Raw genomic sequence first — 14,543 nt, 5'->3', positions numbered from 1 at the left:
CGCGGACTCAGTTTATCATCTGGAACAATTGCTTTGACACCAAGCCTACCGTTTTGCTGCGCACATTCAATTGATTCTGAGAAAACAAGATGATCAGAAACAGTCCGTGTGAAAAATAGCTTGATAAGGAGCTGGGCTCAGCTTGAGCCAGATCCACAATGCAGCATGTGTCTGAAGTCATTGGACTGAAAATGTTAGCGGAGAAAAGAAGCGTGGGTGGGTGGGTTTGGGTGGGGGTTGGGGGGTAGGGGGGGTAGAAAAATCTAGAATGCAGCAAAATGGCAAAGCTGAGAGCAGCACAGGCCAAGAGAGTTGGTAAGTAATATGGCATCCCTATTTTAATTTTATTGCAACTATGAGTCATGTGCCCACTTTTAAAAAAACACAACAGTAATTGTAGAATTACACGTATGTCATTTAATCATATCATAGGTCCATTTAAAGACATGCTTAATAATAACAATAATCATAATAATATTAGAAATGATGGCAATAAGGTGAATCAATATCTCTTCACTGGCTCATGTCTGTCGCTCAAATAAAAAAACAAAACAAATCACTTGAGCATTCAAGAACACAATTAAAAATATCTACTGCACCAGAAAAAATAATTGCAGGAAAAAAAAATATATTTACAAGACCATGGCGTAAACGTGACGACAGCGAACGTTCATTACATTTAAGAAGTACTTGCGTTATGATATCTACACAATTTTCACTGGAGCAATTCAATATTCAACGTGGAGTAATTCAACTGTTAGCTGTTGAGATGTGAGCAGTTAATTTTCCTGCAATTGTATAACAAAAAATCATGTCAAATAACAAATGTGGCAAAATTTAACTCAAATGCAAATTGATGACAATACATTGCGCATGGTAAGATGAAAATGCCTCATGCTTTTTCGAAGCCCTTTTTTCTGCACGGTTTAAACAAGACACTATAAAAAGAGAAGACAGGAAGAAGAAAAGACAAAGGCTAAGGGAAGACAATGAATCCAATGTCACAAAAGTCGAACATATCCGTCAATCCATTCAAAGCATTTAATGCCAATACAATTAGAAAATAATAATGTGACCTACTTCTAACTTGACACGAGAGCACATGTCACAGACACATTGACACAATGAAAACACAAAACAGTTCGACAAGGACACACGTGCATGAAAGGGGTAACAGTGCACGTGTACCCCTTAAACAAGTGCAAGGCCTGCCAAATTTAACACAAGCACAACATTTGTTGTGGCACTTCACTATTGAAGTCATCGCAACCCTTTATTTTTTCCTATTTAAACATCTACAAGATGTACACAAAAAAATAGGTAAAAATTTGCTTTTGGTGCCATTTGAATATATATATTTATATGTAAAGTTAAGCAGTGGCTGCTTTGTTTCATGGCCCAACAATTAAAGTAACAATTATAAAACGAATACAAAGTTAAGACCGTAAAAATGCTGCTTTCTGTCCAGTCCAGTTGTAAACGGTAGAGGGCGCCCTTGCAACTGATTCCATCACAAGCACATCAAGAACCCACATTTGAATGTCTTCGCTGCCATCATGATGGGATTCGTGCAATTTATAAAAAATGATAGTATTGTGTGTTTTCCTAAAAAAACATAACAAAACAAAACGACGACAAAAACCATCACATGATTACATTTACATACATTGGGAGACAACCACCCTCACTTTCGCCAAAATTTGGTACAATCCATCACTTGCCAAAGGGCTTGTGTGTCTGAACCAAAACTGTAGCACATGATTTCATTACATGTTCACTGTTGTGTGTTGCCTGCCTTGACAACACAACATGATTAGCACAGTCAGTTTCCTTTTGGGGCCAGTTTATATTGTAACAACTGCAGCTAGTAGTGTGCTTTCCTCTGATAACATGAGTTTTTTCTTGCATTTATTTGCTATTGAAAACAAACAACAAGCCGATTTAACATGCCTATAGTTCTTGTGTTCCTGCGGCTTTAATTTGATGGACACAACCTTTGGCGTGCCAAAACATGCGTAACACGTTTTTGTAATTTTGTAATTTGGGAAGGATCTGCACATTTTGAGGCATCAGATCCGAACTGGAGCTCCAGAAGGTGCTGTGAGGGGCACTTGAGAGCCACAGTCGTAGTCAAGTTCAGCCATCCGGGAGCGGCTCATCATTCGACTGTGGGAATACGCTCGTCTGTCTGTTTGTCTGTCCCTGAAACTGCGGATGTAGCTCTGTGGACAGATACAAATAGTGGAGTGAGGACACAACAGCCATGTAAAGATAAAATAAAATAAATAAAACGACAGCACTCAAAGCTTTTTACCCAAGGCCAAACATCAGTGTATTAATGGCTGCTGTCACCTTTTATACAGACAAATCTAACAGTGTTTCACCCAAAAAATAAATAAATAAAAATCCGAGAAAATGTGAAAAGATCCCACCATGCAAAGACACTCACTCACACACACACATGCTCAAATGCATGGTGTGTCATCTGCAAAAGTGTTGAAGATGATACTGTAGCTCCTGAAGCATGAAAAGACTAAAAACTAGGAGACCCAAAATTAACCCTTGGGGCACCCCAAACTTAATTTCATTTGCTCCCGAGGAGCATTTGAAAAGCAATATGAGAATCCATTCTAAAAGGCATGTTGCTGGGTTGACTTGGGAGAAAAACACGATAGTGTTGACATTATTTTTAGCTTTTGACTTAAAAGTGAAGCCAATGTTTGTTTCAGTTTGTTGTTAAAATGAACAATAAATCACAAGGTGTGGGTACAACCTAAATTCAAATTTACCACTTCACAAGCAAGGTAGCATTTCTATTTTGGTTGCCAGACAACAACACAACAAAAACAAACAATTACCTCACTGTTCTAAAAGTGTAAACAGATTTTTTTTCCCCCTCAACACATGAAGTAAATAAATCTCTTACCGGTGAGAGCACATCCCCTTCAAAGCGCTTTTTGGGTTTGGGCTTGCGGTGGAAGCCTGGGTCAGTCTGAGGGGGAGGGACTTTGGGGGGTTGCGTGCTTCGGGATGGGTGATGCGGGTGGGATGTCCCCGGGTGGTGGTACTGCTGGTGGTGACTGTTGGTTTTCTGTTTTGGGCCGCTCTTCTGGCTCTGTTGTTTTTTCTTCTTCTTGTTCTCATTCTCCTTTTTGAGCTTTTCCTCTCGCTGCCGGATTCGCATGAGCTGCACTCGCCTTTGTTGCCGACTCAAAACCACTGGGGAGGCAAGGGAAGATAATTAGGAACAACCATGTTATTAATTTCCTGAGAATGCAAAAACAATAATAACACACTTTAATAACGTTTCATCTTTAAGATTGTTAATGATCCCATCGGAGAAAGAAAAGCAAATCTGCAACTGGCTACTTCTCCCCATTACGGTTTTACGGTTAATGACTTGCGAACGTGTCTGCGTTTGTAACCCTCATTAAAATAAAACAACAACAAAATATCTCGAAAGCGACCTTAAAAATTTCATTTCACTTCTATCATCCTATTCTGCACTTAAATGTTGCTTAATGTTAGGTGGTAATGCGATGCAATGATGATGCAATAATGTCAAAGCAGCCTCACAGCATGAAAATTTATAGCGTGTGCGTTCATCTTGTCCATTGTTTTGCTTTCTTTTGTGTGAGCGCCTGGATAACAAGGCACCATCTGTCAGAGAATTGCTTCATGAAACCCCCATTTTCTTTTCCTCAACTAACTCTCTCTGGACCCCCTGGCCAAATGCCACTTATTGTGTCTCTGCGTCTTAATAGGAGAATATAATGTCGATGAGGGTGCTCAGATGGAGAACGAAACAAAACAAAGTGAAGAGGAAGACGAGCCAATTATGTTCAAACAGATCACTAGTGTGCTGCATGCAATTCAATAACGCCCACGTGACTTTCTTCACTGGCCCACTTGAGTGCCCCGTTTACCCAGTCTGCACCAGTTTAGACCCCTGCAACCCCCCACCCCCTCCTCACACCCATCCACCCCTTTCCCTCTATTCTCTACCATTAATTGAGAGCATGAAAGGACTCCAACCAAGCAACAAGCTTTTTCAAATCACACAGAACGTTATATAATTGAGATAAACATTAAAAAGGAATACATCACTGCAAATATGATATTTGTTACTAAATATTTACCAAGATTCCCAGATTTTTTTATTCAAGTCGTCAGAGTCTGGGCTTGAGTACAACCGACCATAGTTGTCATAGTAACGCAAAGTCATACTTTCTTTTGCCTAATCCATACCTGCACATGGGCAAACACACACAAAAACTATTTGCTTTAATAACACACAAAAGGCACACATTACGTTCTCTCTAATTATAGTTATACCCAAAGCAATTAAACCGTTCAATGAACTTGTGACAAATGTAGAGCTCCTAATCATTGCAGCAGCTTGCGGTGAACTCATGTTGATACTTAAAAAGATCTTCTCGAGTAATTCCATGTACAAAAATTGGTTTGTAACCATGGAACATAAAATTTTGAGGGTCAATAAAGGAGACAAAAAAAAGGATTGTATTGCCGCTAAAAACTGTTTCATCCTGAGTAGAGTATACTAACATTACTACTTCATTAGCGAGTGTATTTGGTGCGTTATACTGTAAGATGATCTCCAAAAGTATTGGAACACGGAGTTCCTTATTTTAATTTATTTGTATTGCCGCTGAAAACTGTTTCCTCCTTAGCAGAGTATACTAAGATTGCTACTTGATTAGCGAGTGTATTTGGTGCGTTATACTGTAAGATGATCTCCAAAAGTATTGGAACATTTTATTTTATTTCATTTTCAACATACTGATATTTGCATGTCAATTGAAATAACAGTGATGGTGCCCTCACCCTCTGTGTGAGAAAAACCCTCTGCTGTGACTTTCCACTGAATCAGCACCCCAAGCAGTGCCAGGACTGGCCACACCCCCATGATGATCCACGTGAACCAGCACATTGGCTTCTTGGGTGCCACCTATATTGTAAACAGAGATCATGAGTGGTGTGAAAAAACAGTTGCTGTATTAAGCCTACAAAAGCTGAAATCAAATTTGTTGATTTTAATTTATTAGCAAGATTAAAAGGGATAGCTAAGAGTTTAGCATCGGCAGGTGTAAATATACCCTGAGGAAGATTTAGGCTAGCTCTCTTGCGCATATGGACAGAGGGCGGGTATAACGATTTTCTGGACAAAGTGCCGTCTGATGGGCCTGTACAAGACGGAATGATTCATGACGGGAAGCGTCTATGACCCCTTGGCCTCCTGCAAATGTGTCTCACTGCATCGCCAGTAAGAAAAGATGAAACGCTCGGCTGCACATTTCCAATGAGTCATCAAGGAGTATGTTGTGCATGCACTGTGCAAGTGCTTGATAAATAGTTATTTTCCATATCTGGTTTGTGATCTGCTCGTTGCTTGACAGATTTGGAAATGGAGTTTGCAGAGCTGCATTGCTCCAACCCCAAATAACAGCGTTATCTTTACTTCGCAGCCAAGCAATTTACTCCCATTCAGGAAGGACTAAATCGTATTTCTGTCTGCGTGTGCAATTAAAAGTTCCGCCAGAAGCACAAAGAAAGTAGAAGAAGAACCTTGAGTCTCTCGTAGACGTATTGCACCATCGCAAAAAGCTCTATGAAGTAATCCACGGTGATGGTAATGATGGCAGAACCGAAAGTGGCGGTGGAGAAGGTCACAAAGCAACGCTGCCACTGAAGAGTGAGGACGGCAAACAGGGTCCCGGAACCCAGAAGAATTCCCAGAGGAACCCAAACTGTTTTGGGGTGGTAAAATTCCTCCATGACCTTGAAGAGAATGACGGTAAATACAGAGATTCATTGTCAGGAATGGAAAACGTTGCTTTATGGCATTTTCGATCATGGGAGGGGCGAGTACCGATACCAGGTATCGGACTGATACATGGTATTTTTTTCTAGGTATCGGTACTCGACACTACTACTACCGGTAAACCCTCATGTGTCGGGAACTAAAGTTAAACATTTTTATTTTAATGTGGTGTCAAACATCCCTCCGAAAAACGTTTGGAAATTTGAGCTAGGAACTCAACCGGTAGCAAACAATTTGTTTCCTCACCACCAATGAAGCCACTCCAACCAACAGTCCCAAAAGCAGGCCCACCATGAACAGTCCGACACTGCGGACCAACATCGTCACCAATCCGCACAGAGTCCCAATCCCGAGGCCGATGCCCACCGACGCCTCTATGCTGAGCTGAGTGTCCATCACCCTCTCCTTGTAGCACAGCATGAAGATGACCACAGAGCCAAACATGAGGCCGGTGAGGAACAGAACGGCCTTGAAGCATCTGTAGCCTGAGAGGAGGTAGAAAGCACACTCAGCATGCAAGCAAATTACCGCTCATAAATTATTTTTTATGGATGATAATATAACCATGCCACAGTGAGCATAGAGTGTTGTCGGATCGGCTCGAGAGGCCTTCACGTATTAGAATATGGTGGAAAACCCGATAGCATTGTTAGCGGTTGTGTCCAAATGTGCTAATCTTTGTATCATGTCATAAGGGCGAGCACGACCTTCTAATTTCCGTTTCCTTAGTCTCTTTGCACGGCATCTTCAGTATTTCTTTTTTGCTCTACGCACAGCATCATTTCAATGTGCTGTGTTGTAATGAAAGCTATTCAGCTTTGTGTTTGTGCTTATTAAAATGGACTCCACTCGACTCAAGGGGAATCAACATTGTATTTTCTGATATTTGTGTAGCCGGGCATTGCGCGACTCCTTTTCCTGTCCAGACTAAAGAACAAGCTCTGGTCGCCGAAGCGCATTCATTTGATACATACTCTTTTAGGTTTCCTTATCTCCTGTCAATTTGTTCGAAAAGTGCCAACATCCTGCAGACCTAAACCCAATTTTAGATTTGACGGATTTTTAATCCGTAATTGTTCTTTCATATTGTAATGGGTATAAAGCCGGGATTTTCTTGTCTTCTCCCGGACAAATCCTTACATTGTATTTGTCTTGCAGACACTCCCTCTCATTGTTTCCTCACCTTCCCTTAATATCCCTCGAGCAATGGAGGCCTCCATCCCATCTGTTCCTGTCAGCTTCTGCCCTTTTAGTTCTCCTGCTTTTGTGCTGGCCTTTTGTCTCCCTACAACATTCTGCTTTGTTGGGCTGAATTAAAGAAATGTACCACCTGATTCATTTGCATTACCTCTGTGACTGCACAGAACTGTCATGTATTGTAAGTATTTAAGCATGGATGGCAGTTTGAACATAATTGTATAATGAGAAACACAATATGATCTGCGGGAAAAAAAAAGCTTTTGGCTTCACGAAAGCAATGCTCTTTCAAAGAGTTGGGAGATGTTTTACGGTACATGCTCTCGACCTTTTACCGTTTTGCACAGGTATGAGGAATTACAAACTGAAATGACCTTTTTACACACAAATGTGAGTCCCTTCACTGGGTTTCTCTGAGAAGTCGGTAATTATTTTGTTGAATATGAGCAGAACCGTGTCGCATCACATACCAAAGAAGCAGTAGATGATTCCGAAAAGGCAGCTCATGGAGCAGACCACCGACGGCACAATTTCATATCTCCTCTCTATCTCCTGGTCACATTTCAGCCCCAGCTCGGCCAGACCCAGCAGCCGGCCGGTGGAGGCCATGTCGGCAGATGTGAAGGGAGCCAGTGTTGATGGGAGGCGTCTGCAGGTCAGGTATGAAGCGGTTGTTCGGGGCTGTGGGGTGGGGACGGGGGGGGTTCTAAATTACTGGGCCTCACCCATTGAGTTATGGGAAGCTACAAAAAAAGGAAGGAGAGAGAGAGGCAAGAGTTTATTGATCACAAACTGAAAGTGCTCAGCTGGAGAGCATAACAGCATGCTCTGATTTGAGCAAAAAACATTTTAGCACTACAATAACATTCCCAGGTGATATGACAACAAAATCATCCAGTGAAGCAAGAACAAACCTGAGCTTAAGACAAAGACCTAACTTTTGTAATGTTCTATCAACTTAGGATCAATGTTATTAAAGAATGCTACAAAATACATAAGTTATCAATGCAATTTTATAATAAGAATGAATTATATACTGTTTCTTATGTTTTGATTAATTGTATTTATTATTTCTTGGTAACACGGAAAATGTTGATTGATTGAAATGTTATAATACTGACACAAAGTTGATGCACAATTTGTCTTTGTGGGCCAAATATAATTACATTGCGGGCCAGATTTGGCCCACTGGCCACAATTTGACGTCCCTGGTGTTAATTAAGTTGGCGTGTTATATAAAGAGCCCTCCTACACACTGCAGCAGCAGTAGTAGTGGTTGCAGTGAGTGGTGTGTCAACAGTCCTCCATCTTGTTTGGTGCAATTGCAAGGGTTTTAGAAAAGCTTTATGGCAACTCTGCCAACAATGTACCAATGACTAACTTTCATTGCTTTTAAAACTCAAAATGCAATTGTGCCATCACACATCGTCGCTATATCAAATGGAACTAACTATATAGGTTAAGATGAAGAATATTAATGTAAGGGTGTTATCAGTAGCTTCTGTGGGCGGTGCGCATGACTCAGAGCTAAAGCCGATTAGTATTAATACAGAGTTGGCAGAAGCTCGGTCAATGAGGCTGCACGTTGGTTTGCTTTAAGATCAGATCGTGGATTGGCAACAGTAGATGCTGGTTTACTCCTAAAGGTGCCCTTGAGCAAGGAAAAAATGGGTTACTCATTTAAGTGGCTGGTGAGCACACAATATGCATCATGAGTAGTGCTTAGCTTGCAGTCCTGTTTGATTTTGATGTCGCAACAAAGGAGTCTCTTGCGCTGAAGAACAGGAACTGAAACTCATTCAAAGTCACCAAGTCTCCAAAAGTTTTGTACCTCTTTTTTTTTTTTTTTTTTGCCCTCCGATGAACAATTCTTTTCAAGCAGAGTATGACCTGGTTAAAAAGAGCTTCACACTACTTAGCTTGACCTTTTCCACATATGCTGCCCAGCGTGACAACAAATGCGGTCGAGTTCTCTGGACCATTTATCGACGCGACAGCCTGATATATTCACACGCACCGTTCTCATGAAGACGAAGACACAATTAAACGAAAAAGACTTCGCTTCAGGCCAGACCCAGGGACCTGATTAAACAACACTTCATTGGATTATGTCACATCCTCCCTGTTGCCATAACAACCTGCAGCAATATAAGAACTCTGCTAATGTAAAAGCGGCAAGTGTTGTTTCTAAGGGAACACGCTTGTACTAGGTGCGCTTTGAGATCCCTGGTAGCCGATGACCTCTGATCTAATTTTTGATCATTTACCAAAATGTAAACATCATCCATTTGTGCTAGAATCAACCACAGCAAACAAGCTAAAGCATCCACTAAGGTGGAACCAGATTTGCTGTGGGCTCAACTCAGTATTCCTTCAGCCTCCTCATTCCTTTGGAGAGCTGCCAAAGTTATCATGGGATGTGCTTAGCCTAAAGACATGTGGGCGGAGACATCACACCATCCAGCAGGAGCAGGGAGCTTCATCAAGCTTTAAAATTTGTTCCCCATAGGTTTACACATCTCTGTTAAATTGAGAAAATAACATATGTGATATTAGATCCCCTGTTAAAAAAAATCTCCAAAAATACTGTTGCCATAAGCAAAACAAAGCTAAATCGACCTCGTTTCAACAACATGTAAACAATCACTCACCGAGGCTACTGCAGAAAAAGAAATGGAAATGTTCTCTTTATGGCTAAATGGGTTTCCTGCTGCTTTCCTGGCCGTCCTACTTAAGAGCTCTTGTACAGAGAAACTGCGAAGAAACCAGCTTTTCAAAGGCTTTTTTTTTTAAAAACCTTGCTTTTCTTCCCAGCTGGAAGAAAGGCAAAATTGCAGTGCAGTCTGTTGGATACAAATCAGAGCTGTTTCAATGCTTGCATGCCTCAGTCAGGCCAATAATGTAATCGCTGTTGTTTTGTTAACCTTTTAACACTCGCGACTCTGAGTTCTGTTTTCCATTTATTTTTCTTCTCTTATCCACAACAGAAGAAATTGATATGCAAATGGTGTCCGAGTTATTTTTATCTAATATGTAATAAATATATTACAGTACTATTTTTCTTTTTTGCTTATTTACTGCTAGTGGCTAATTTGCATCATAATATAAATGCTTACTGTCCATCTCACACCGAGCTCTGAATGCATACTGATTGCTGTAGATATGCAAATAAAACAAAATGAAAAAATCCTGGGTTAGTTAATAGTTTGAAAATCTGAAACCAGGTAAAAAATATTTTGAATAAATGGAAGCTAACAGCTAACCACTGTTTGTATTAAATTTGATCGTGATCCAGAAGTTCTTGGTACAATTTCAATTTGTTGCTCTTTATTTAAATGCTCATTTTTAGAGTTCACAATATCTTAACAAGAACACTTTTGCTTATTTCCAGCTTTGTGTTTATTAGCATCAGTATTTGGACCTCTTTGTTTACACTTAGTCCAAACTCCAGGAAAGGACATCTTTAGAGGCTATAACATTGTTATACGTCCTTTAGGCTGTCAGAAATACGTGCGTTGACTGCATACGGGAACACAAACCTAATCCTCTGAGCACTCGCATTGGAACGTCCTCAACTTTAGTCATGTGTCTGTTGAGGTCATTAAGTTTAAACGCAGCAGAGTGATTTGTATGGACGCTACAACAACCATTAACTTTCTCCTCACACTCTCTCTCTGTTCTCCCTTTTTTTGTGCGACAAATTTATTGAGATTGCTAGTGACCTATGGCATCATCCAGCCAACTCAAAGCACACAAACCCAAAACACAGTACAGGCAGTTTGTTGTTTAGTGTTGGTGGTCTCAACGGTGATCCCTCCATAAGCCCTGGTCATTGCTAGAAGGATGAAGGTGAGCGAGCGGGGGGCTAAATAGGCTTTCATCAGCTTACAGTTCATTCTCTATCTTTCAACGTCATCTCTTGTCGTCTGCTTTCAAGCGCTTTGCTCCTTCACACACAACAACGCCGGACCAGATTGTGTAATTTGTCTCTGGTTCAAAGCAGATCGATATTCCTCTCTCCTAAAGTCGCTAATGCACTGATTCAACACAATTAAATTGAATGGAATCTACAATTTGCACTGGCAGATAATGTTTGCATCTGACAGATTCTAATATGGAGATGGGCCTCGTATCAAAGCATCTAGATGGCAAACAAATGTCCACATGGGCCGCAGCGCCTGAGGCTGCATGCACGCTGTGAGTCACATCTGATGCTGTCCTCATTACACTAACTGTGGTTACGTCGTCGTCGATTCCATATGGTGGGACAGACTGTGACGTTTGTGTGGGTGACTTGCGTGCGGCTGTATGCCAAAGACGTCTCAGGTGTCTATTAATGGGATTAGGATTGACTTTCTCTGCCATGGTCATCCTTTGTGTCCCTCGCCTAGTTTGCTTAATTCCCAGTGTAGCACTCGCTTTGTCTTGCTTTCCTTTGAACTGTGCGTTACATGACACTACTGTTATTTTTTTTTCTGTTTCATCACTCAACTATCTTCCATTGCAATTTGGAATTGAATGAGCCAACCATTTTGAGTTTTCCCTTGGACTTCTGACTCATATTTTCTTGCGTCAGTACAATTTCTGAAAACGGCTGAATCCTCTCAAGATGGCGAACACATTTTTTTTAGCGGCTGAAATGAAAAATGTCTGCTAGAGATAGAATATTTGACTTGTGGCCAAACTGTTCATCAACTCGGAGCTTGGCGCTTAGGCGAAGGTTTGAGGAAGACTGCTTGGATGTTGATTACAGTTATATAAGAGCACTGCACCATACGGGGCATCACTCAAAAGGCTTTTTAAAATTATGGATCTTTAAATACAATGTAATGCGCACTATGCCTTCCAATATCTCCCGTGATCTCATTTGAACAGCCAATTTTTTGCATACCTGCTATTCACAACTCCTTTTATTACATTACTTGAATATAAAACCTCATTCAGATACCAAGGTCTATTTAAACACTATGATTCAATCTTACTATTTTACTCTTTGTGTTCTCTACTAAGGAAAATTATCTTGTGTTACATCTACATATTGTATTCCTGTGTGCTTTATGCAAATAACGTACCACCCATTGTTAGGTTTAACATCTTTTCTTCTTGATGTCACAATTCAAAAGCAGCTAGAAATACATTGTATGAGTTCGTTTTGCCATGGTATTAAATGTAAAATAAACACCCACAAACACACACACAACACACTTCACGACCTTCAACAAGTGTCTGACAAAGTATTTGAATTTTGCCTCACTGACAACAACAAATCAACATTAGCTTTCAAATTACACCCCCGGCTGGTCACCAACCAATCGTGAAGCACAGACTGTACGGATGAACAACAATTTGCACTTATTTTCACAGCTCAGGACAATCTGGGGTCTTCAAGAAGCATGTTTTGGATTGTGGCAGGAAACAGACAGGCTAGGAAGACCCTCAGCCTGGATTTGAACCCCAAACATCAGAAATGTAAGGTGGTAACCACTCATCCATCGTGCTGTTCCCCACCTAATATAACACCAATGCATTTTTGAAAAAATATATTCTGAGTATGATGCATACAAAATACAGTATATTCTTAGTCTTGTCATTATTAGACAGTCATTTGCTTCAAGACAAAAAGACAAAAGAAAATAAAACATAGCTCGATAGACCTAATTATGGTTTATGTATTATTATCAAATCCTGAGTTTAATGATTTTAATTATTATTTTCAGATAGCACCAGGAATCATATAGATGCTATATATATATGCCAGACGCTTGGCAAGAGTGGAGGTCAATATGTTTCACAAACAACCAAATATTCCCTAATGAAAACAATAGGAGACAAACAATAGCACATAGATGATCAGTGCGTTTGGTGTCATTTTCAAACGCACGTTAAAAAAAACATTCAATATAGAAGGATGCTAATCAGCATGTTAATCTTTTTTTTTTTTTTTTTAATAATTAGAAAATGCAGCCTTAGTAGGAATCTCGGTGTTGCGTGCGCCATGCTGCAGGTCAGAACAAAGAAAACTCACCTAATAAAAAACATAGTCGGCTGTTTCCATGAAAAGACAACCACAAGGATTTCTTCTCCTCTTGGTCTGCTTAAAAAAAGACCACATTTCAATTTCATTGCATGGTGCCAACCTGGAGAAGAACTCCAGCAACACGCCACACGGCTCTCAACTCCTTGCTCTCATCCACGCGTGTAATAATTGAGTCTGTCCACGCAAAAACGCTGTGTCCGCCTCATGCAATATTGAGAGCCCATGATAGTCCAGGAAATGAAATAAAAAACCGCAAGTGAGCCGTTTTTCTATGTTTACATCACACTCCCTCCCCTTAGAGCACTCTATGTGCTTCCTTTGTTGTCAGCGTCTCATCGTGCAGGTCGGGCCAAACCATTCCACGGCATTAGAGGGGGGAGAGATCCATTTCATTACGGCAGCAACGAATAGGCTTGGTGACTCGTGGCCAAATGTTGTTATTGTGCAGAATAAAAGGCTGGGGGAGGGTTAGGGGTGAGGGGCGCAAGTGAGTGAAAAGGGGGAGGAGGCAAGAAAAACAGTGGGCTCACGCGCGGAAGATATGTGAGGATAAAAAGAGCAAGTGTTCTGTTTCAGCACCACGGAGAGTTCCGAACAACGTGGAGAAAAGCTAATATTCCCTTAAATTCGATCAATGGCAATAAATCCAATTATAGGATATTGTTTGAAAACCAGAGCAATATATACGTGGCAATGCACAGTATCTTGTACGTAATGCGATGTTTGACTCTATTTTCGTCTGTAAATTGGCAAGATAATTGACGCACTCTTACAGCCAAACGTAAATAAATAATACACAACATTGAACCCCCTTATACACCGTTGTCTGATGGGTGAGGATGCATTAGGGATTATGAAAGAATTAAACATTTACAAGTAGTGTGCTTTTGGCGCCATCTCCAGGAGAACAATTTATCACTGTGTAAAAATGTTAATGAAATAAGCCAGAATTTATTTTCAATTTTTTAAATGTCTGGATGAGAACAATTTTCTTACAATTGTAGAGGCTTGTTTTCATAATTGTGTTGCTACTGCCCTGTAAGACTATATATCTGTTTATTTTATTATATGTAGAATACTGTTCCGTTACTTGTTATTCACATAAAATATTTTTTGAAGAACATTGCCAGAGATCTAACTAGTGGAAGTATAAATGCCTGTTTATTTATTTATGTATTTATGTATTAATGTATGTATGTATGTATGCATGTATGTATGTATGTATGTATGTATGTATGTATGTATGTATGTATGTATGTATGTATGTATGTATGTATGTATGTATGTATGTATGTATGTATGTATGTATGTATGTATGTATGTATGTATGTATGTATTTATTTATTTATTTATTTATTTATTTATCTATTTATTTATTTATTTATTTATTTATTTATTTATTTATTTATTTATTTATTTATTTATTTATTTATTTATTTATTTATTTATCTAAAAGTGCTTCTAATT

At 39.9% G+C, this 14,543-nt stretch overlaps 1 protein-coding gene across 1 annotated transcript; it reads right to left on the bottom strand.

Moving 5' to 3' along the window:
* Positions 1 to 394: 394 nt before the first annotated feature.
* On the bottom strand, positions 395 to 13,481 carry tmem198aa (transmembrane protein 198aa). Its single transcript, XM_088383727.1, has 7 exons — positions 13,065 to 13,481; positions 7,510 to 7,782; positions 6,089 to 6,327; positions 5,587 to 5,799; positions 4,846 to 4,969; positions 2,927 to 3,219; positions 395 to 2,222 (listed from the first exon to the last, which is right to left on the bottom strand). The coding sequence occupies exons 2-7, from the start codon at positions 7,646 to 7,648 to the stop codon at positions 2,070 to 2,072; spliced, it is 1,161 nt and encodes a 386-aa protein (XP_088239853.1). The 5' UTR covers positions 7,649 to 7,782; positions 13,065 to 13,481; the 3' UTR covers positions 395 to 2,069.
* Between the last annotated feature and the right edge of the window lie 1,062 nt (positions 13,482 to 14,543).

The sequence above is a fragment of the Syngnathus floridae genome, chromosome 8, assembly GCF_059516105.1.
Source record: "Syngnathus floridae isolate MCC-2025c chromosome 8, RoL_Sflo_1.0, whole genome shotgun sequence".
NCBI lineage: Eukaryota > Metazoa > Chordata > Actinopteri > Syngnathiformes > Syngnathidae > Syngnathus > Syngnathus floridae.
This window is presented reverse-complemented; position numbering and strand designations above follow the sequence as displayed.